Raw genomic sequence first — 22,915 nt, 5'->3', positions numbered from 1 at the left:
TAGCTTATTTCAAAGATGCTGTGTCTGCCAAAAAGTTTTTTTTGGGTTCCTCTTTAGAGACTCAGAGCCTGAGGCATGTTACCCCAAATGTGCTCAGTGGAGGCACACTGTCTTCCTCTGACATTATGAGGCAAATCTGGGACGTATGTTGGGGGCCAGGCTGCATGAACTATGGAATTCTGAGTGGAAGACTGACTTTGGAATGTCAGGGCTGCTTTGTGATGTGGCTGTCACTGGAGCCCATCAGACCCTGGCAAAGCCTCTGGTGAGCTCCCAGGATAACTCCTTTACTAAGCAGCTCCACTTAACTGGTTAGATCTGAGTTGCTAAAGCAAACACAAATAGTATCTTTCTCACTCCTTTCCCAGATTCTAGATCTGAAGTGACAGAAGCAGCTTCATCAAATCTGCCCAGTTTACCAATGGGGAAACCAAGTTCCAAGCAAGTTAAATTTGCTTGCTAAGTAAGCTGAGTTTACTTGAGTCAGGTTAAGTGGCAAATTTGCAGCAAAATTGAAACTGGAATTCAAGTCTCTTGATTCCTAAATTACTCTTTTCCTTTGTGATGTGGGATGGTTATGGGTTGACATTAGTGAGCTTTTTAGAAACGGTGTGGCTGTTCAATAACTTAAACATTTCTTAGGTGTCAAACCTCTGTCTTAGACATCCTGTGAGGTTCAGTTGGAGATAGAATGTTATTAGGAATGGAAAATCTTCCCCCCTTCCTCCCTTCCTCCCTTTCTTCCTTCCCTTTCCATCCATTCATTTATTTATTTCATTGGTTTTGAGGCATCTTTTTATATCAAACTGAGCTAAGAAATGGGGGTTATAAAAGAAGAACAAGGCACAGTTCCCTCCCTTGAGGAGCACCAGTTGTGGGGGCAGAAGCAGCCTGGTAAACAGATATATGACATCATGGAACAGCTATAACTAAGCAATTAATAGAGTCCTGGGGAAGCTCAAGGAGAAGCACTGCATTGTGGAATACCCATCCTTATCGTGGGGACTGGAAAGTTCTCTGTAATTTCAAAGGCATGAGAAGTCTCATCCACTTAAAAGGATCACAGGATTTGTTCATGTACTAGGTGTAATGGATATGTTTGCAGGTGTAGGACCTGCCTTGTATGTCATTTTAAACATAGAACCATAAACAAATGAGAGCACTTCTTTATCCTTGCCTCTGCTGTGGACATTGACCCACAGTAGCTTTTAGAAATATGGTGTTAGGAAGTATTTGGACCATTTAATCCATTGCCATATTAACCAAGTCCAGACAGCCCCTTATATTCCTCCCATAAAGCATTTACTGCACTCTTTTATGGTTGCCTTCAGACCCATCTGTCACTCAGACTTGTCTCTGAGCTCCTTAGAGCAGTGGTTGTAGCTGAGTAAGAGGCACACAGTTGTAATCCCATCAACTTGGGAGGCTGAGGCAGGAGGGTCACACATTTGAGGCCAGCCCAGGCAACTTGATGAGACCTGGTCTCCAAACAAAAAATAAAAAGGGCTGGGGTGTAATTCAATGGTAGAGTACCCCTGGGTTCAATCCCCAGTACCGAGAGAGAGAGAGAGAGAGAGAGAGAGAGAGAGAGAGAGAGAGATCATTTCTGTCTTCTTCTCTGCATAATTTAATTAAGCACAGTCCTAGCCACATCAATAGATGTGAGTAAGCATTTTTATATGAGTGAAATGATTTGGAGATGACTCTAAATAAGGAGAAAGACAGGGTGACTGAAATAGGGTATGTGAAGGAAAATAATTGATAGTGTGGACCTTAGGAAGGACCACACATAGAGGGAAGATACATTGTGAATGGCTTTGGCTGTTAGCTGTGGCCCTGGCCTCTCTGAGCACTATCTGCTAGCTGTAGGACTCTTCCCCTCCACTCTCCCTCAGATTTTCCCAACCCATCCCTGGAGAGGATTGCTGAGGTCCCAGGTGTAACTATACAAGATAAGGGGATATGCCCCTGCATCTTCAGCGACCCCTGCCTGTGTCCCAGCAACTTCTCCCCATCTGAGAGTAGGATGATGGTGTCTTCCATGCTCAGTGGCACCTGCCCAGAGCTAGGCACACTGCAGGGTCTAACAAATATTTTTGAGTAGACACCTGAGTGGATAAATAAACATTTATAGGTTGCCTCGTCCAGACTGCTCAGCTCACAGTTGGGGAATCTGAAGGCAAAAATCATCAAGTTTCAACCCAAGTTAGGTACTGGAGTGAAGGACTGGCATAGTTTCCCTGACCATTTCTTCTACCTACCATCATGTTCTGGGGTTTGAACCCTGCTCCCTTGAACTTAAATGCAAAGACTTGAGATCACTGAATCCTATCATTACATAGAATACATCCTTTCCTTTATATCTGGGAAGACTGAAGTCCAAGGAGAGGAAGATATTTGTTCAGGGTCCAACAGTGTGGTAATGACAACACCAAGGTTTCCAAAACAAACCAAGCTCTGCATGTCTCCATAGATGAACAAGTATTTAGTGTGTTCCCAACACTATTAGATGTGGTAGGAAGTAAGACAGTGCAAGTTTCCTTCCCTTGTGGACTTTGTATTCTCATGAAGAGGCGAGAGAGGTGTGTGGGAGGGGGAATAACCCAGTAAACAATGGTGAGAAATTATATCTTGATTGTGAGAAATCCTAGGAAAAATAAAATAGGATGCTATAGAAAATGAATGGGGTAGAGGACCACTGGTTTGAATAGTGAGGCTGGGGCTTCACTGACAGAGGAGAAAGCAAGGCACGTGAAGAGATAAGTGACAGGTGTTAGGGAGAAAGAGTGAGAGATGCTAGTGAACAGACCAGGGACCAGGCCAGTTCCACATGTGGAAGTATCAAGTGTGCAAGTGTGCATGTGTGTCTGACCTCAAAACAGCCCAAATCATGGGATCCGAATTTTAATCCAAGTGTGTGAGGAAGTTCTCAGAGGGCTCCAACCAATGGAATTGCAATATCTGGTGCACCATTTGCAAAGATCACTCTGACCACTATCTGGAGAAAGGATTCCACAAAGCCAGGTGGGGAATCTCAATTACAGCATTATCATATGTGAGTTGATTGCTGATATCATTATTTTTGTTATCATTTTTTATTTTGATTAATATCATTAGCATTTATTTTCTAATACCCAGTGCCAACTAAAACACCTGAATAGCATTCCTATTTTAGATCAACAGAGGGCCAGGGGATTCTCGCCCCTGTTGAGAAGGGGTTTGCGAATCTCATGACATTTTTTTGTAAAAAGTTGAGGTCATACACATTTTTCTGGAGTCCACAGTTTTCACAAGTTTTTTTTTTTTTTCCAAGGGACCTATGGTTTCCAAAGAGTGACTTAAATGCTGAAAAACAGGGGGCATACCAGGTCATTTCCTGAAGCTTGTTCCCAGCTCTCAAATCTGAACACTGTCGGGGATCTGTGAAAATAAGAATGTTGATGTTGAGCTGTCATATTGGACTGAGGAATTGCACTTTCCTTCATCTGTACCCTTGATGGAGTAAATAGAATTCAGAGCTTTTTTCCCTCAAAGGAGGAATTAGTTTATTCCTTAGAAATATAATCTACAACTTTGTTTATTCAAACTCTGGTCTCTGTGTTTCTGTGAGATTTTAAATAGGCAAGTTCACTTCTAATGTGGCCTGAAATGGTCTAGCCTGTAATTGTTCCCTGTGGACTTTTCTCCTTAATCCATGAATCCAACCATCCATAACTCACCAACCCTCCCTCTCCCTTCCTTCCTTCCTTCCTTCCTTCCTTCCTTCCTTCCTTCCTTCCTTCCTTCTTTTCTTCCCTCCTTCCTTTCCTCCCTCCCTTCCCATCCATCTCTCCCTCCTTCCTCTTTTCCTTCCATCCATGTATTCATCTATTTACTAGGTTTGTGCTAGAGTTGAGGCAAGAGTTAGGAGACTCCCAATTCTAGATTTTATGATACTGTGAGTCCTTTAAAAAAATTTCCCTGAAACATTCCACTGAATCCTACACTTCTACAGAGTATAGTTTGAAAACCACTCACTTCAGAAGTTGAAAACTACTTTGAAAAAAATAATAAAGTGTTCTGCCTGCACAGTTATATAATTATAAGTATGCCCTGCGGTGCTCTGAGTCTCAATCTAGACTACCAGAGGGTCCTTTATCAACACTAACATTTTAGATCAATAACCACTTCTACCCTAGGTCAGCAGGTGGTGGGAAACCAATAGAGATTGTGAAATGGAGCCCTGCTCTTAGGGAAAGGGCTGGGTTCACAGGTGGGAGCAACGAAGAGAGCTGTCAGTCACTTGGCTCCAGGGCGCTCTCTGTCCACAGCCTCCCAAAGCCCTTGCCCAGGGATGCTGAGCCTTCAGATCCCTGTGTGCCTCTGGATGTAGGATGTGGCAGGAAGCCCTCGTGGTATGGGGTTGTTTCAGTTTCCGAAGCATTTTCGACATGTACCTATCATATTCCCACTCGCCTTGTAAAACAAGCATTTTCATTCAGTACAGTGAGGTCTTTGTATTCTCAACAACAAACACATGGTCTAAGGCTCTCGGACATAACCTGCCTTTTTCTCTAGCCCCCACCCCACCCCCCACTCCATCTGCCTTTACAAAGCCCAGTGTCAGCAGAAATATCTGTTTACAAACAAGGGCTCCAAGAGAACAGTATCAGTAGCTCAAACAAGCTCTGAAACATGCCCCTGGTTTTGTCCTTGGAATCCTTGTGAATGGCATGTATCGCTGGCAGCAGCTTTACAGAAGGCTTCTGTCTTTCCATCTGTCCTCATATCTGGTTTTCACTGTCTCCTTCCACTTACTCATTAAAGCCAGGAGGAGCCTGGACTAGAGAGGCAGTGGAGGCTGGCCTGCACCTCGTGAGTATCTGAGAGACGGAGCCCAGACAGGGGGAGTTGTTTGCAAACAGTAAAACAAACCCAAACACACCAAGCCTGCAGTACCTTCTGAAGCAGACGCTGGTGGAGGAAGCTGATGTCTATAATAGTCACACAGTGACATGTGGCTCTAGATCATTTTTCTAGGATCCCTAGTGACTGAAGTGATGCTATAGCCACTCTGCTGAAAGTGAGTCTGCTGTAGCTCCCTATTGCTACACATAGTAATAATAAAAGCTACCATATTTAATACGTGATTTTGTCCAGGCACTGTCTCAAATATTCTATATGCCTTCACTTTAATCCTCCTCCCAGGTGATCCTCTGATGTAGGTATTATTAGTATCCCAGTTTTCCAGATGATGCGAGATGAGGTATGTCATGTGAGTTTCCCTAAGTCTGTAGAAAGTAAGTGGTAGAATCAGTTCTCATACTCCAGCCACTCCCCCCAAAACCTCCCCACAGTGGGTTTCAATGCCTGAGCCTCACATTCAACTTACTGTTCAACCTTGTTTCCTACCATAACTTTTCTTAATTTCTCCTGATAGAACCTATTACCCTCAGCATCATGGACATTTTGAAATGAATAGCACCTTGTTGGGGTGGGGGCATTACTGGGCATTTGGGGATATTTAGCAGCACCCCTGGCTTCCACCCACATGCAGCAGCAACCCTCCCCCCAGTTGTGATGAACAGAAATGTCTGCAGACATTGTCAGACATCTGCCACCAGAGGACAAAATCTCCACTGGTTGCCAACCAGTGACTTACCCGAGTTCTTCAGATAAGACAAAATTACTTAATGTTCCTGGAACACATGTTCCCACCTCCAGGCTTCTTCACATTTGGATTCCCCTTGACCATGCAGTGACCTTGGCCTCCTCCTCCTCAGTCTTCTCTGCCCTATAGTCTGTTTCTTCCTCAACCTCTTATACATCTTGAGGGGAAATACTACCTTGTCTGGGTTACTGATTTACTTGCTGTTTTCATAGTTTAAAAATGCCCAACACTTCTAAACTTTTTATTTAGAATCCCCTAAGGAGTCTATAGGAGGTCTTGAGTTAGTTAAAAACTCAATCTGTTCTATGCATTCAGATTGCTATTGGGTTTCCCATGTGTCAGGTTGCAAGCTAAACTCTAAGGGTGTAAACTCCTCACCCTTTAAGGAGTTTATGTGATGGATTAAAGGGCTGCAAGGGGACTTAGGCATCAGCTCTGCGTCCTCTCCCAGTTGAATAAGATGGGGGAACTCAGAGGCAGAAGGTAGATGAAACTGAATCCAGGTCCACTAGAGACCAGGATCAAGGCTGAGAAACCATCCTCCACCTAGCAAAACAGTATCAACCTGACATCCGAACAAGCATCGAAATGCCATTTACCCATCACTTTAAGAGGTCTCTCAAGTCGAGTTATAATTCACCATTTCCAAGGAGATGTCATAAGAACAGAAAATTAACAGCTAGTTCGAAAAAGTCTCTCAGCCCCCTCCAAAATTTGCGTTTATTTCACCTTATTTATTAATACATCTGGATGACTCCAGATCACCAAATGAGCACTTGGTGGGGCATCGTGTGGCATTACTCCTGACTGTCAGCTCTGTCATTCTATGAAGGGGCCACCATATCATCCCTCGCTAATGATCCCCACCTCCCATCAGCTCTCTTCTTCAATACCCACCAAAGATCCCCTGCTGTCTATGGAATAAACCCCAGGTCATTCACAGGTCTTTGCAGCCCTACCTGTTCAATTCCTCTCTGCTCCTCTGTTCAGCCTCGCCTCCCTTAGATGCAAACATCTTCCGTGCCTCCATCTCAACCTGGAGATGATTTCACAGCTCTGCACTCCACCTTCTTCCCAGCTGCTTCTAATCCACCCAAATCCTGTACCTCACCAAGGTGCTGCTCTGTTAAAAGTCACACAAGAAAACTTCCTTGAGCCTTCTCATCAGAATCAAGGGCTCCCTCCACTGAGCCATTTCCTAGTACCTCTGCTACAGAACTTGATTTTTTTAGACTTTATTTATTTATCATTAAAAAGGGCCCTTCCTCCTCCTACAGTCAGTTTCCCCCTGTCTGAGAAGCATAATATAGATGGCAAAAACTTAAACTCTGGATTCTGATGGCCTGGAGTTGAACCCCAACCTCTGTCACTCAAACTTGGGCCGGTTATATGGACTCTGAATCTTGGTTCTTTCATCTGCAAAATGAAGACGATAATAATACCCCCCCCCCCGCCTGGATCATTGACATGATTTTCCATGTTAACTCATGCAAAGAGCTTAGGACCCTGCCTGGCACAAAGATGGCATTGCTCTCCCTGTCTCAGAGAGGAACTGGATGGCAGCAGCCCTGCGAGGTGGAGATCTACTTATCTGGCCTGGACCTTTTCTTACCTCCCTTTGCTGTCTTTCTCTGCATAAGGTTCACCTCCTTCTGTTGGTCGTGATGAGGTGATGGCAGGCTCTCCTGAGAGAGGTGCTTTTGTTTCCAGAGCTCAGCCCACAAGGTCTGGGGTGCATTTTTACGTAACATGCTATGGGCCTGTATCAGGCATGGGATTGATGTCATTTGACTTGCCCATGGGGGAATCTTCTCCATTTCTCTCTGCTCCTCGGGTTGATTGCAGGTGTCCTCTCCTAATGCCATTTGATAGGTGAGGACTTTTGGTCCAGAAATGGAAGGAGGCTGGCTCAACCTTTAGGCAGAGTTGGCACCATGCCTGAGGTCCAAAGTACTTTTAGGGTCCACAAAATTGGATTAATTTATTTTAACATCAGAATTTAAAATAATAACATAATAATAATGCATATATAATAATGAATCTGGCTTCTCAATTGTATTCATCTTTATGCCAATGAAATCATTAGGTGTAAGTCTATATCTCTATACACACACACACACACACACACACACAGGAAGGGACATCCAAAGACCAAAAAAGAAAATAAAAAAGAATTCTACAGCCCATGAAAGTTATATTGCCATGAGGGATGAAAAGGGATTTACCTGGGATCCATAGTATGTTAAAGACAAATCAAGGCACAAGTTTTTATATTACCCCCAATTCAGAAATATTTAAATATTTAAATTTGGATATTTAAATATTTGCATTTGCAAGAAAAGCCCTAGAAGTTATTTTGCCATAGTCTCTCTCCTTTGGGGAGATGAGAAAATGAACACCAGAGAGACGGCACAACTTGCCTGGGGTCACATGGCTTCCTAAAGGCAGCTTGCAGCTAAATTGTGTTTTCCTGTTTCTCCTTTTACTATTTTGCACAACTGAATCTAATGGCTACAGGATCCAGCCTCCCAACTCATAGAAGGGAAAAGTGAGGGCCAGGCTAGAAGGGGCTTCCCCCTGTTGCCAGGACATCCACGATTTCCACATCAAGACTTTTATTCCAGTACTGGAAGGATTGATTAAAACCTCAAAATTAACTTAAATCAGGTTTCCTCACAAGCTTTAGGCACATATATCTTTCATTCAGCAAATGCTTGTCGAGTACTTACATCCAAGGTACCAAACAGAAGGTTCTAGATGCAGAGTGGTGGCAGACATGTACTCATTATGCTCATGGACTTGTAGTCTAATTGAGTAGACAGTCATTGGAGAGTGACCTCCAAAATTAATCAAACTGTTAGCAGTGGTAATTGCCATGAAGGGGAAACAAGACCAACAACCAAACACCCCCAAACAGTGTTAAGATCTGAGAAAGACAGGTGAAAAAAATAAAAGTGCCTGCCCTCAAAATTACTCATGTGAGTTATGAAGAAACGGCCACATGTTGTATGCCTGGTGCATAAAGATGCATGGGCCAGAGACTGACTACATCTGTGTCAGAGGAAGCAGATGGCAGGGGCCCATTGTGTTTATGTGCTGAAGGTTCAGACTCATGTCTTCTAAAGTGATAACACTGATGTTAGTCTTCAAGATTGTAAAGAGAGAAGACAGAGATAACAGGGAGGCATTTCTACCTGGAGGAAACAGTGTGGCCAAAAGAGAGGGACCCAACCATCATCTGTCTGCACCCTTAAAAACAAGATAAGATTAGTTTCTGAAATGCAAAGTGAAAGTTGGTCTTGACCCTGAGATGATTTAAAAAAAGGTTAGTTTGTCTCTTTGGGGGGAAGAGTGAAAAATGGGATTTTAGGAAGATGAATCTGGTGATGCTTTATAGATTGTGTGGGGGTGGGATAAAAGGACTGGAACATGGGCCAGTCAGGAGATTTCCAATAATGGTGGTGATGTGTTGAGCATCAAATGTATGCTTTCCAGTACATGATATCCCCAACCCTTTGTGGTGGGTAATAGCATATTAATTTTACCAAGCAAGAAAAGAAAGGATCAGACAAGAGTTAGGACTTGACTGTATCTCATACTATATGATAGCAGAGCTAAATTTGAAACTGCGACTCACTCCCCGTCTTGAAAAGCTAAATGAAAAGCTAAGTTCCTGTGGGCTTAGGAACCTGTAGATAGAATGCTGTAGCCACAGAACATGTAGATCAATAAGTGTAGTCAATATGTAGTCCATAAGATGTTGAGTACCTACTAAGTGTTTCCATTATTCGAGGCAGTACAGATTACATTCACCCTTGCAAACATCTCACACACACACACACACACACACACACACACACACCACATGCATGTGCATGAACACACACTATTACACACAGGGATAAAATTGGAGTAGTCAAGAAGGTCCAAGTTATGATTAAAGCAAAACTGGGAGGAAGTCATCATGTCAGGAAAGCCTCCTTTCCTTCTCCAGTGATGCAAATGACCATCACGGTCTCAATCTCTGGAATACCAATAGTGTTGGTAGCATTACATTGATCCATCAGTGGCTTTGGAGATCTATGCAGAATATCCTTCTGAGCTTATTGGTTACACTTCTCTCTTCTGTTTTCTCCAATTCTCTCCTGGTTGTGGTTGTTTCTGGGTGAATTTGGTCATTCTTATTCTTATACACCCATACTGAAACCCATTTCTTGGGTGCTTATTTTATGCCAGGCACTTTGCTAAATGTTCTGTGAATGCTGTTTTATATCCTCCCAACCAGAGCTGAGCTGACATCATGTCGGAGCCAGGACTTAACAGAGCTATGTTTGCTCCCAAACTGTGCTTTTAATCATCAGACTGTCCATCATGCTTGCACTGAAGCAAACACCCTCACATGTACTCCTATATTCCCTCCTTTATGCATGCATACATACAAGCATTGCATTAACATTAATTAGTGCTTTCCATGTACCAATCAGTGTGCATCCTCTAAGGATACCAAATTGTCACTTGCCTTCTGGAACCTCCCTTGCCCTGTGTTCATTCAGAGCAATGATTGTTTTTTTCTTTTTTGTGGTACTGGGAATTGAACCTGGAGTCTTGCATATGCTAGACAAGTGCTTCACCATGAGCCACATTCCCAGCCTCATTCACAGCAATGATCCCACTTGGAAACCCCAATACAGAGAATCACTTTTCTTTCTAAAATGACTTCTTATATGGACAGATGGATGGTGCTGGTTCTGATTGGAATGGATTGCACACACACTGCTCTACAACTTCAAATTCTCTGCCCTTAGATTAATGTAGAGTGATGGTATAAATCTGTTTAGAGCATGAGTGGAGATGGTGAGATTATCACTCAGGGTTATTTCATGAGGCAAGAGGAGGCGGTGCAGAGGGCATCGATATGTGCTGGGTTTGGAGCTAAGGCTCAAATCCTGGCTTTGCCTCTCACAAGCTGTGTGACACTGGCAATTTCACTGCCTCTCTGGAAGCCTCACTTTCCCCATTAGTATGAACAAAATCATCATTTCTATCTTGTCTCCTGTAGAGAGCGTTGAGAGAAGCAAATGAAAGAAAGTTGCTTTGTATATTCCATAATTTCAAAGAAACTTAAGATTCTTCTGTATTATTATAACTAACAATGCATAATCAATATTAGGTAGACTTAAAAATTAACTGTATGAAAAATAAATATTCAACTAAATAAAAAAAGAATTCTTGCTTATAATTTCCATAGAAAACAGTATGTTGGTTAAGTTTTAGCCTTAGGATCAGAGAGCTGGGTCTAATTCTATTCCTGTTCCTACAGTTCAGGTGACCTTTGCCAAATCATATGCTGCTCTCTGAGTCTCAGTTTCCTCACTTGTAAAATGGGACAAAGAAAACTTATTTCATTAAACAGTTGTAATCACTTTAATGAAATGATACATGTAAAGTTCTTGACCTTATACATGGCACATCATGAATGGCGGATATATTTATTTCTCAATAGGTACATGTAGCTATGTCTGGCATTAGAACAAATCAGAGTAGCAATGCTAGGGATAGTATAAGGAGGTGGTATGGTAATAATAGGGCTTCCTAATTGCAAAATACCAGCTCCTATTATATCTATATTGCATCAACAGAAGGACCAGCTCTAGCTAGCACTCAGCGAGATGTACAACTATTAAAGTAGAAAAAAAAACTGGAAATGCTGCTGCCCTCCTCTTCCCCCTGTTTCTTTGTCTTTTTTCTTCATCTCCTCCTCTACGTCCTTTTTTAAGTTGATATGCACCAATTTCATTGACAATGTGTGAAAAAAGAGAGCAGTGAGCATGTGTTTCGATTTCAGAGAACAGTGACAGAAAGGATAATGTATAACAGCACAGGCGAAGGGGGAAAAAATAGCCCTGATTCTGTAGAAAAAGAACAGACATTTATTATGAATATTAATAAAAAAGTGCAGCTACCTTTATCATGGGATATGCAAATGCATGTTTGCTGTCTCTCACTAAATCCTCAAAATGGCACTGGGTGTTAAGTACTTGTTATGTCAGTTTACATATGAGGGAACTATCAAGGAGGTGCAGAGATTCTGCCCCAGGCTACACAGCTAACAAGGAGCAGAACTGGGATTCGAAAAGATCAGTCTGACTCCACAGTACATGTGTTTTAACGCTTGTTATGTTGCCAGTGGCCACGTGCCAAGTTCTGTCATGTTCATTATCTCATTAGCTCCCTCTGCAACCATCAGAGGAAGATGTATTATCCCCATTTTACAGGTGAGAGGACTAATACTAGAAGAGGTGCCCTGACTTCCCAAGTCACATGGCTAGTAAATGACAGAGCCAGCATTTGACCCCAGGTTGGTCCATCTGTAAGACCCTGACCTTTCTATGCCTACACAAACTGCTTACGCACGAGCAAAGGGGGCAGGCTGGAGAGTCAAGAGCCAGAGGGAAACACATGTATACCTGGAATCCCCAGGAGCACTTTGCCACTCCAAATGCACTACGTGAGTCAGTATGTTGATGAAATGTAAGGGTTTGAGGAACCCCTAAGAATACTCTTCTCAAAATCACCTCATATCTGAATAGCTGAAGTTGTTTGTAAGGAAATATGCATCCCCATTTATCTCCTTTCTCCATCAAAAGAGATCTGTGAAGTGTACAGGCTAGGACTTTCCATCCCCAGAGCACATGCAGGAGAACTGGGGCTCAGAGAGTTGAATTAACCCATTCAAGGTCCCATAGCTACTCAAACAGGTGAGGAGAACCATGTAGTCAGGGAGCTCCCAGATCATGTCCCCAAGCAAGGATGAGAATCCAGGTAGGAGAGCAGATAGAGATAGCATTGTGGATGCTTATTCTGCAGCTCCTTGGCATTGGGAAAGGGAATGGATATAAATGGCAATTTATATCCAGTCTGTAATTTATTTTGGCTCACTAGGAGAGTAAATACAGGAGGAGAGAAAACTCTACCAAGGTCACTCTTCCCTATTAAAAGTAGTATTTTCAAGTAAATGATAACAATGATAGTCCTTGAAAAGTCTTTGATAGTCTTCCATGACCAAAGCGGAGGAAACACCTAAGCCAATCTTGACCTTGTGAACGGCTCTGTATGCTTACTTCTGATGCTCTTGCTTCACTGATTCCAGAATAGGATGCCCAGAACTCCAGCCAGTTTGACTCACTTTAAGTCCCCTCCTGCTACCGAGCCTAAGGGGAACCTTTGAGCCAGGATGACCCTAGAGGGTTAGGAATGCTGAGGAAAGGTCCTCAGGTGTACTCTCCAGGGACATCCCAGCCTTCCCCTAAATGGTTGGTGGTACCAAGTCCTTCGGGTCATTTGGGTGATTCTCCCCCTGACTGAACCTTCTGCCAGGACATGGGCATACTTAACCCAAATCTGTCTGTTTTAATCACTCTCCTCTGGACAGATGAAAGCTTTCCATAGTATTGCTCTCTCAAGCATTCCTCTGTGGCTTTGATACTGGCGATTAAATCGAGGAAGGGAAAACAAAACGAAACAAAAAAAGGACCCACTTCAACCTTTAGCTCTTAATTTTTTTTTTAGTCTCTTGAAAGAAACCAGATTGTTGACCTAAATTCCCCCCTTTCATCCCCACATCCTCTCACCTCTGCTTGTATTCTCCTGGCAGATGTCCCACAGCTAGTGGGCATCCTGAAATTGGAGGGCCTGGAGCTGTCTCCCCCACCAGGACCTTACATCTCCCTCAGTGGGAGCCCAGGGTTGGATATCTGAAGGAGCCAGATCTTTAGAGTCCAGAGGCTGACAGAGCAGGGACCTCTATGACCATCTGCTGTGATCTTGCCATCTGATAGGGAAGGGAAAGGAGGAAACTCTGAGGTGGGACCTCTTATCTAGTGACCCACAGCACTGCACCAACAGGCCTGGGAACAACAGCCTTGACTGGGGATGAGGGATATTCTCCTGCAGGAAAGCATGCTGGGGTCAACTTTGCCTCTAGAGTCAGACAGAGGGCAGGCAGAATCAGATCCAAATCCCCCATTCCCTATGTGGGATACTTGGGGAGAAAGATCACTTAGCCTTTCCACACCTGAGTTTCCTTATCTGCCAAATGAATGCAATAAAGCCCATTTCCCTGGCTTGTTATGAGATCCTAATGGGGTATCTGCACCTTGAGAAACTTACACATGAAGGTTTTCAAAGACTATCATTGTTATCATTTACTTGAAAATACTACTTTTAATAGGGAAGAGTGACCTTGGTAGAGTTTTCTCTCCTCCTGTATTTACTCTCCTAGTGAGCCAAAATAAATTACAGACTGGATATAAATTGCCATCTTTTGCTAATTTTCCTCCTTTGACAGTGATGAAAGAAAATCAAATGTTGTCAGTGCTATTGAGTTTAACCATCTCAGGAAAATAGCATAGGAAAAGCCACAGGATGAAGACATGACCAGGGTCTCCCTGAGCTGTGGGGAAACTTAACTAGAAGTCAGGATACATGATTTCCAGCCCTTCCTCCTGGGAGTTGCTATGTGGCTTTGGGCATTGGACCACTCTTCTCTGACCCTCAAGTTTTCTCACCTTTAAATGGCAGCCATGTATGGCACAAGGTCTCTGTGAGGATTACAGGAAGTATCTCAGCCTGGGAAGCAGTAGCTGCAAGTTCAGCACACAGCAGGGGCTCCAAACGCAAATTCACATGGAGACACAGAGCACCCTTCCCCAGGGTGCATGGTGCATGGTGACCACGCCACCAATTTAGGAATCCTCCTAATATACACTTGGCTCCTTTCAAAATAGGAATTTAATACATTGACACACTCCATCATAATGCAGGAATAATTCTCAACTGGGAACAAGTGGACAATGGGATAGATTTTAAGGAAATCCCAGAGAGAATGTAGAAAGCTCATGGAATGTGCTGCCCTAAGGAAGGGGCACAGATGAAGTGGCTTAAAGAAGAGAAACTTTATTTTCTTACAGTTCTGGAGACTGGAAGTCTGAGATCCAGGGGTTGGCACGGTTGTTGTCTTCTGAGGTCTCTCTCCTGGGCTTGCAGGTGGCCGTCTTCTCTCTGTGTCCTCACCTGGCTCCCTCTGTACACTTAGGTGCCCTAATTATCCTCTTCTTACAAGAACACTGGTCTTACTGGATTGGGACCCACCTAGTGACTTTACTGCAATGTAATTACCTCTTTAAAGACCCCTTCTCTAAATACAGTCATATTCTGAGCTACAGGGGTTATGACTTCAACCTGTGCATTTTAGGGGGGCACTACTGTTCACGTACAGAAGAAAAGAAAGATGGAAGGCAATCAGAGTACGACAGCAATCTCAGGAGGGAAAAAAGGCATTATAAAAACTGGAAGTTGGAAAAAACTTGGGTCAGAAACCATCAAGCATGAAGGCCAGTGCTGGAAGTCCTGATGCAGTTAGACAAGCTCAGGAAACATTGCATACTGCAGAAAAAGAAAGAGGCCAGGGGTGGGCTTGCAGCTCAGTGGTAGAGCACTTGACTCATACATGTGAGGCACTGTGTTCCATCCTCAGCACCGCGTAACAAATAAATAAAGTTATTGTGTCCAATAACTAATGCAGGAAGGAAGGAAAGGGCTTAGGCAAGTCCCAAGTCCCAGAGAAGTGGGTGAACTCAACAGAACAACCTCCTGACTGGGGCTAAAGAACCATGGATTCTGAGTCCATGTTTAGGTCCAGGCAAAGAATGGCAGGGAAAGTCGCCTCCTGGCTTGCAGTTCAGTACAGCTTGCTTGTGTTGGCGCTGCAGGACTTGCAGAAGTAACCCTGGAGGGGGCTGTCCTTCAAACAGCCTACAATAAAATGCTTGGCACTTGGCAATCGGTGCAGTGATGTGATTCCAGGCCTTGGTCTGGGAATCTTGTAGGTCTGACTACTGCCCTGTGATACCTTGGATATCCACTTGTTTTTTCTGAGCCTCAGTTTACTCTGAAGAGTGGGCTCTGCTGACAGCTTTGTAAAGGAGATGAATGCTTGAGCACATGGTATTCAGTCATTTCTAAAGAAAGGGTAGCGTGCTATTACAGAGAAGGCAGAAATCCAACACACTCGATGGGACACCTAAAACATACCAGGCTGTGCGTCAAGACACTGAATATCTGCCAAGGAACCAAACAGACTCATGTTGGGCAGGGGGGCATTGAATGAGTGATGGGTTTTAGGACATGCAGGAGTGGGATAAATACCAGGGACAGAGATGTGTCAGGGCCTGGGGTGGCTGGGGGTGCTCAGACCATATACTGCTTTGAGGTATAACTTTCAAGTGATTTTTAAAGGGTGCCCCTCATTCCCAGAGTATTCTCCCAGGACAGCGCTGGCCAAGATTTGGGGGGCATCCCCTACCTCTACCTTCTGCCTTTGTGTTTTCTTCTTTGATGCATGTCTTGCTCTTTGGAGTGAGGTTGAATGGGATGATGAGAAGAAAAAGAGACAATGTTTTACAGTTAAACTTAATGTTTATTTAAACATCAGGTTTCTGGGGGAATTTGAAGCCCTTTGTGTATCAAGCTTAGTTGTAGAAAAATAGGGACCTATTAGAAGACCAGCTGACCAGGGTTTCAGTGACCAGTGTCTTAACAGGAGCCCCTCTCCTCGTATGGCCCTCCACTGCTCTCCTGCTGTGCAGTGTGCCCAGACACCTCCTTGAAGTATAAAAGGATTCTTGATACTTTCACTGTCGGGTCCTGCAGGCCTATAGCATTAGGGCAGGTATATGCTAATTATATGTAGATGGTGTGCAAAATCACAGGTGGACTACCACTCTGTTACAGGGGGCATGTCCCTTGGGATCATCCCTTAGTCTCATACGGTAGTGCTGACTCCAGACTCACTAGCACCAATTTGAAAACCAGGATTCCAGCTAGCTGAACAACTGTGGAAGGGCACTGTGGATATGTGCTGGAACTTTGGTGTCCTCCAGAGAATACGGTTCTGTGTCCTGTGTGGAGAGACACAGAGGATAGAAAACCAAGCCTGGGGGAATTGGGAATGAAATAAGACATCCAATTCAAATCAACACATATTTTTTTGAGCACCATGAACATACAAGGAACCATTCTAACAGGGAACAAAAGACCTCTTAAATTCCAGTGGGGGATCATTTCATCGGGACCCCTCCTTTTACAGAAAAGGGAAATGAAGCCCAGCAGCATAGAGGGGAGAGTTGACTTGTCCCAGGCAAGGTCACCTGGCATGCCAAGCGCAGATCTTTGAGGCTGGTGGTACATGGATACTTCCCTCCCAGCCCCCTGAAATGTGACTACTGTTGATTACGTTACTTTCATATAGAAATAAAGCCCCATTGCCATTAGACTTCCTATCCCTGTTTCAGCCCACTTGTTTTCTCCCACCACTTACACTCCAGGTAAACATTTCCTCGGAACTTCTGAAGCCACTGCTTCAAGGTTCTCATTTCCCTTCATATGTTTCCTCTTGGTTCCACTGAAAACCCTCTCTCTGCCCTTCCTCTCTGCCTCCCGGGGCTCAGCTACCCCTTACTCCTGGGCTCTGGGCTGCGGCATCTGGCCTCTCTCAATCCTTCCCTCTTTTCTCTAAACTGCAAACAGAGGTGGCCCGAGCCTCGGAAGGCTTCTGAACAGAGGGCACCCTACAGATGTGTAAACATTTTACCTTGCTAACCAGGCAAGCCGCCTTCCAAGGGCAACAGGAAAACCAGGGGCTGGGAGCCCCTGGCAAAATAAAAACCTGCAGGGGGAGAGAGAGAGAGAGAGAGAGAGAGAGAGAGAGAGAGAGAGAGAGAAGAAGATTCTGTTTCAGATTTGAATTTTCTCATTAGAAGACCCTTCATTTTCTTTTTGTAGCAGGACGGAGTAGACAGGGGAGGGAAAGAAGCGGAGCTAAGATGCGGGCTGGACATGAATGTGGTGACTTCAGCAACCTCTGCTCCTATTGATTCCTGATGTGCAGAGAGATCTGGGGCAATGGGATCCAAATTTGGAGTCCAGTCTTTGTCTTTGGAGGGAGTTGGCAGGGAGGTAGCTTTTTATATATACTCCCTTAGTATCATCTAAGCTGATGGGGATTTATGATTTACAAGAAGGGCTTGTCCGTGGGATTGAGGGGACTTGTGCCTTCATTCCAGCTCTTAACCAATTAGGCAAGATACCTTCAGGGCACCTTCTCTCTTTGGCTTTGCTGCATTTTATTTCTGGTTGTTTCCTACTTTTTCATCTTTGATGTTACTCCCAGACCTTCCAGCGTCTTAAGAAGGAGCTCTCCTTTGGACAGCCATTGTATGCCAGGGACTCTATATCCACTATGTCATTTAAGTATGACAACATATGAGGGAATTAAGGTCCACAGAGGGGAAGTGACTTTGTCCCTGATGTACTGATAGTAATTGCTGTCATTAGAATTCAAGCAGATTATCCTGAGTCCAAAGATCCTGCCCTTTCTCCCCATACCAAGAACACATTCTGCCCTCTGAGTCTCTCTGTCCTTTAGCCATGGAGATACAAAGTATTGTCTTTTACTCTGTTTGGTCCTTAAAGTCCTTGCCTTGTCTCTTTTCCCACTGTGTTCAGAATCATGTGTCCCGTGCTTATTCATGAGACACTAATGGAAGGCCTGCTGCAGCAGGTGCTGGACAGGTTATGGAGATGACCCAGACGTGGTCATCACTCTCAAGAAGACCCAGTCTTGCAGAGAGGAGGCAATAGGAAGTCACATAGGCAACTCTTGAACTGGACAGCCAGTGTCAAGTTTCCTAAAAGTAGAACAGGTTCAGTGGAGAGAGTGATTTCTACTCACAGGGCTGGCATTGGAAATCCTGGAATAAGGGAAATCAGACTGGGTCTGAGTACGTAATGGGGAACTTCATTCAGTCCCCTGCTTGACCACACAGAGAACCAAGACCCAGAAGATTTAATTGGTGTTTTGCCAAGGTCACCCTAACCATAAGAGCAGGATGACTGTGGATGGAGACTCTGACCTGAAATATGGTTCAGCAGGGAATGGGAAGAGAGGTGTAGGTGGGCCTAGATCCTCAGCCAAAATGCTGGCTGTGTTAGCAGCTAGCAGGGATTTACATAAATTCTCAGGTCCCAGAGCCACAAAGGAGTAAGGACTGTGTGGGCCTCCTCTATTGATTTTTCTGGACACTCTCCATGCTCTTTTGATGAGCATAATGGCAGATGCACACTCAGAGTTATGGTGACCACAGTGATTCTCCATCTGAGAACAGGGACTGTCTTTCTAAATGAGCATCATCTATTCATTCTCATCTCCCTCTTTCTCCTCCCACCTGGCCTCATGCATCATCTGACACTTAAAATACACTCTTAATTAGAAAGTCCTCTTCCCTATCCAACAGCTTTGTTTGTGCCAAGGACACTGGGTATATTCCAGAAAGGCTAGGAACAGGGGAGGTCCCAGAGGCAGGGTCCCACCAGGGCAGTTTGAAAACCACTAGTGCAGAATATCCTGATACGTATTTAATCAGAGAAGAATAACTTGCCCACCTTCTCCTTCCATCCTTGATTCATTGATCTTTTTCCTTTGGGGTCACACAGGGCTGTATGACAAATGCTCTTACACCTCACGAGACCGAGGATGGGTCGTGGGCATTCACACCGTCAGTGATCAAGGCCACAGAGACCCACGCTACTTTTTCTCCTTGAAGACAGACCGGGCCCGGCAAGTGACCACCATCAATGCCCACCGCAGCTACCTCCCAGGCCAGTGGGTATACTTAGCTGCCACCTATGACGGTCGGCTGATGAAGCTCTATGTGAACGGTGCCCAGGTGGCAACCTCTGGGCAGCAAGTGGGTGGCATATTCAGCCCACTGACCCAGAAGTGTAAAGTGCTCATGTTGGGAGGCAGTGCTCTGAACCACAACTTCCGGGGCTACATTGAGCACTTCAGTCTGTGGAAGGTGGCCAGGACTCAGCAGGAGATACTGTCCGACATGGAAACCCATGGCCTCCACACCCCTCTACCTCAGCTCCTCCTCCAGGAGAACTGGGACAATGTGAAGCGCACTTGGTCCCCCATGAAGGACGGTCACAGCCCCCGAGTGGAATTCAGCAGTGCTCATGGCTTCCTGCTGGATACGAGTTTGGAGCCCCCTCTGTGCGGGCAGACGCTGTGTGACAACACAGAGGTCATCGCCAGCTACAACCAGCTCCCGACTTTCCGCAGGCCCAAGGTGGTGCGCTACCGCGTGGTCAACCTGTACGATGATGACCATAAGAACCCCATGGTGAGCCGCCAGCAGGTGGACTTCCAGCACCAGCAGCTGGCCGAGGCCTTCAAACACTACAACATCTCCTGGGAGTTGGAGGTGCTGGAGGTGAACAAGTCCTCTCTGCGCCAGCGCCTCATCTTGGCCAACTGTGACATCAGCAAGATCGGGGATGAGAACTGTGACCCCGAGTGCAACCACTCGCTGACTGGCCATGACGGTGGGGACTGCCGCCACCTGCGCCACCCTGCCTTCATGAAGAAGCAGCAGAATGGTGTGTGTGACATGGACTGCAACTATGAACGGTTCAACTTTGATGGTGGGGAGTGCTGTGACCCCGAAATCACTGATGTCACCAAGACGTGCTTTGATCCTGACTCTCCACACAGGTAAGACCCTCCTGGGCAGAAGATGCCCAGTAAATAGCTGAAAACTCTGCTCCATTTTATAGATAAGATCCCCTGAGGCCTACAGGGTGAAGACAATTTGGTCATGCAGCAGTTTAATGACCAGGGCGAGTCTATTGCTCAGGCAATCAAGAGGACCATGTGCAAGCATAGTTCATTATTCATCTTGAGAATTTCCCATTGGTCATGAAGAAAAACTCAAAGCCCTGTGTTCTCAAAGAACTCAATTTATATTGGTTGGCACACAATGAGTACAAAAAGCTATGTACTATGTATAATGGAGTAGTTTAGAGCTTTGCCCTTCAATAAAGAAGTCTCTTGCCCGTGACAATTCAAATTTAAATCAGTTAAAACTAAATCACATTTAAAATCCAATTCCTGAGTTGCATGAGCCCTATTTCCAATGTGAGGTCACCATAGGTAGCTAGTGGCCACCATACTGGATGGAGCAATATGGAATATTTCCATCATCATGGAAAGTTCTAATGGACAATGCTGGTGGAGCTGGAGACAGTGGGGTCAGATAACCTGGGCCTGACCTCAACTCTACCATTTTCTTACTTTGTGACCTCTTAGAAGCTTCTAAGGAAGTTTCTACGTCTGTAAAATGGGAATGAATATAGCACCTACTTGGTTCAAGTTGCAGTGGGGACTGAGAGGATGCATAAAGTGCAGTCTCTTGCCATCAGTGGCTAGCACATAATTAGCTCTTGATCAGTGTATTTGTCATTCCTTGTCTAATGAATGTGAGTGTATGGTGTTGAGGGGGTGGCAGAGGAGATCAAGAAAAAAGTTGACTTGCACCTTGAATATGAGACTTCTTTGGAAGAGGTGATATGTCAGCAACGTCTTCAAGACTAGGTGCCAGCCGAGGCATAATAGAGCAAGGCTAGAGATCTAATGCACATGAAGACTGTAAGTAATAAAATTGTACTGTATTTGGGATCCATGCTAAATGAGTGGATTTGAACTGCTCTTGACAGACAGGCACGTATACACAAAGGTAACTCTGCGAGATGATGGATATTTTATGAGTTTCACTATGGTAACATTTTTATTATCTCCATGTATCCCAAAACATCCTGCTGTAGACCTTAAATATAAACAATAAAATTCATTTTTTAAAGATAGGTATAATTTGGACAGCGGAGACTAGGGGAGAAGGCAGGACACTGGAGGCTTTTAGAAAGCTAAGAAGGGACCCCTATCTAATGCCTTGCTTAGTCTCTGTCATGACCAGTAACCCCAACCTGGACCCCAAAGGTGAACTCACCAGTGACCCATAGTTAATATGAGACCTGAAGAAACTGGTTTTTAATCCAGAGAGATGGACAACATCTATTTTCCTGTTTTTCCCAGATTCAAGCTGAACTTTCCCATTCTGCCCAACACACAGGACCCTGCACTTGCTGATGGCTGTAGCACATTTGCCGACCTCTGCAGGTTTTCTGCTGACACTTCCCTTTATGTCTCTGTCAAAAGAGCAAGGGCCTCCCGTACACAGGCAAAGTACCTATGTGCAGAGGAATGATGGTGCTGGCAGGGGAATGTCCTGCCTGGCAGCCAGTCAGGAAGCACTTCAGCTCAGCCTCCTGGCACCAGGAGGGCCCCTGGACTCTCACCTTGGCGCCGTGACATGTGAGAAGCAGCCTTGCCGTGTGGCTAGTTCCTTCCAGGTCATGTGGCACCGTGGGCTCTGCTTCCATTTAGTCCTTGCCAGAACTTTACAAGGGAGACAAGATATAGGCGTTAACCTTTGCATTTGACTGATGGGAAACAGAGGAAACTTGTTAGAGAGTGAAATGACTTAGCCAAGTTCACAGATGAGAAAAGTCAGTAGGTGAATCATAAATGCAGTTCTTCTGTGATCAGTGTAATTTGTGTTCTATTAAAGCCAGGAACCAGGAGGTATCTACGTGCCAGGGAAGAGTGGGCATAACTGAAAGGCATCACCCATTTGTACATCCATTCATTTGCTCATTCACTCATTCATACAACAAAATGTTTGTTCAGTGCCTGCTAGGTGCCGGGTAGGTAGGGACCCTTGGCTTTATTTTGCTAAAGGAAATCCTGGATTCAGAAAGATGAAAGGATCTAACTAAGGTTACCCCACTAACATATGGAGATGTTGGATTCAAACCCAGGCCTACTGACTACAAAGCTCCCACTGAAGTGGGATATTTTTAAATTCAAGCAACAATTAGAGGCAGAAAAAGGACAGGGGTGACAGGCAGGGTGGCTTTACTAAAGGCTTGGGAGAAAGCTGATGACAGTGATCCATCACTGGGTCAGGATCCAGGGAAGCTGGCGTGTGCAGAGCACCATGCTGGTGTGGAGGGGCTGTGGGGCCCCATGTTCCAGATAATTCACAATCAGCAGACAGCACTGGTAGGTTCCAAAGGCCTCTTCTAGCCTCAGTCATGGCACTGCATGCCCGGAGCACCTGTGAATGACCATGTGTCTGTGCTGTGACCACTCACGCCATGGTCTATTTGTTTGCTGGCTGGCAAAACTATGTGCCCCACCAGGCTATGTGGTCATCTCCCTATGAGGCTGGGGGTTACAGGGTTCTGGCCAAATCAGCTCTCCTGGGTGAAGGGAGAAACCTGTGGAAGAAATAGTTTCTTTGCGAC

The 22,915-nt window shown here is 44.8% G+C and overlaps 1 protein-coding gene across 1 annotated transcript in view; it reads left to right on the top strand.

The window, feature by feature from the left end:
* Positions 1–22,915, top strand: part of Pappa (pappalysin 1) — a 237,008-nt gene that overhangs the window by 11,191 nt on the left and 202,902 nt on the right. The window contains exon 2 of the mRNA XM_048813215.1: positions 19,202–20,264. Coding sequence (XP_048669172.1) covers positions 19,408–20,264 — 857 coding nt within the window. The 5' untranslated portion in view covers positions 19,202–19,407. The remainder of the gene's footprint in view (positions 1–19,201; positions 20,265–22,915) is intronic.

The sequence above is a fragment of the Marmota marmota genome, unplaced genomic scaffold (genome assembly GCF_001458135.2).
Source record: "Marmota marmota marmota unplaced genomic scaffold, marMar, whole genome shotgun sequence".
NCBI classification, from domain to species: Eukaryota; Metazoa; Chordata; class Mammalia; order Rodentia; family Sciuridae; genus Marmota; species Marmota marmota.
Note: the sequence above shows the minus strand (reverse complement) of the source record. Positions and strands in the feature narration are given on the sequence as shown.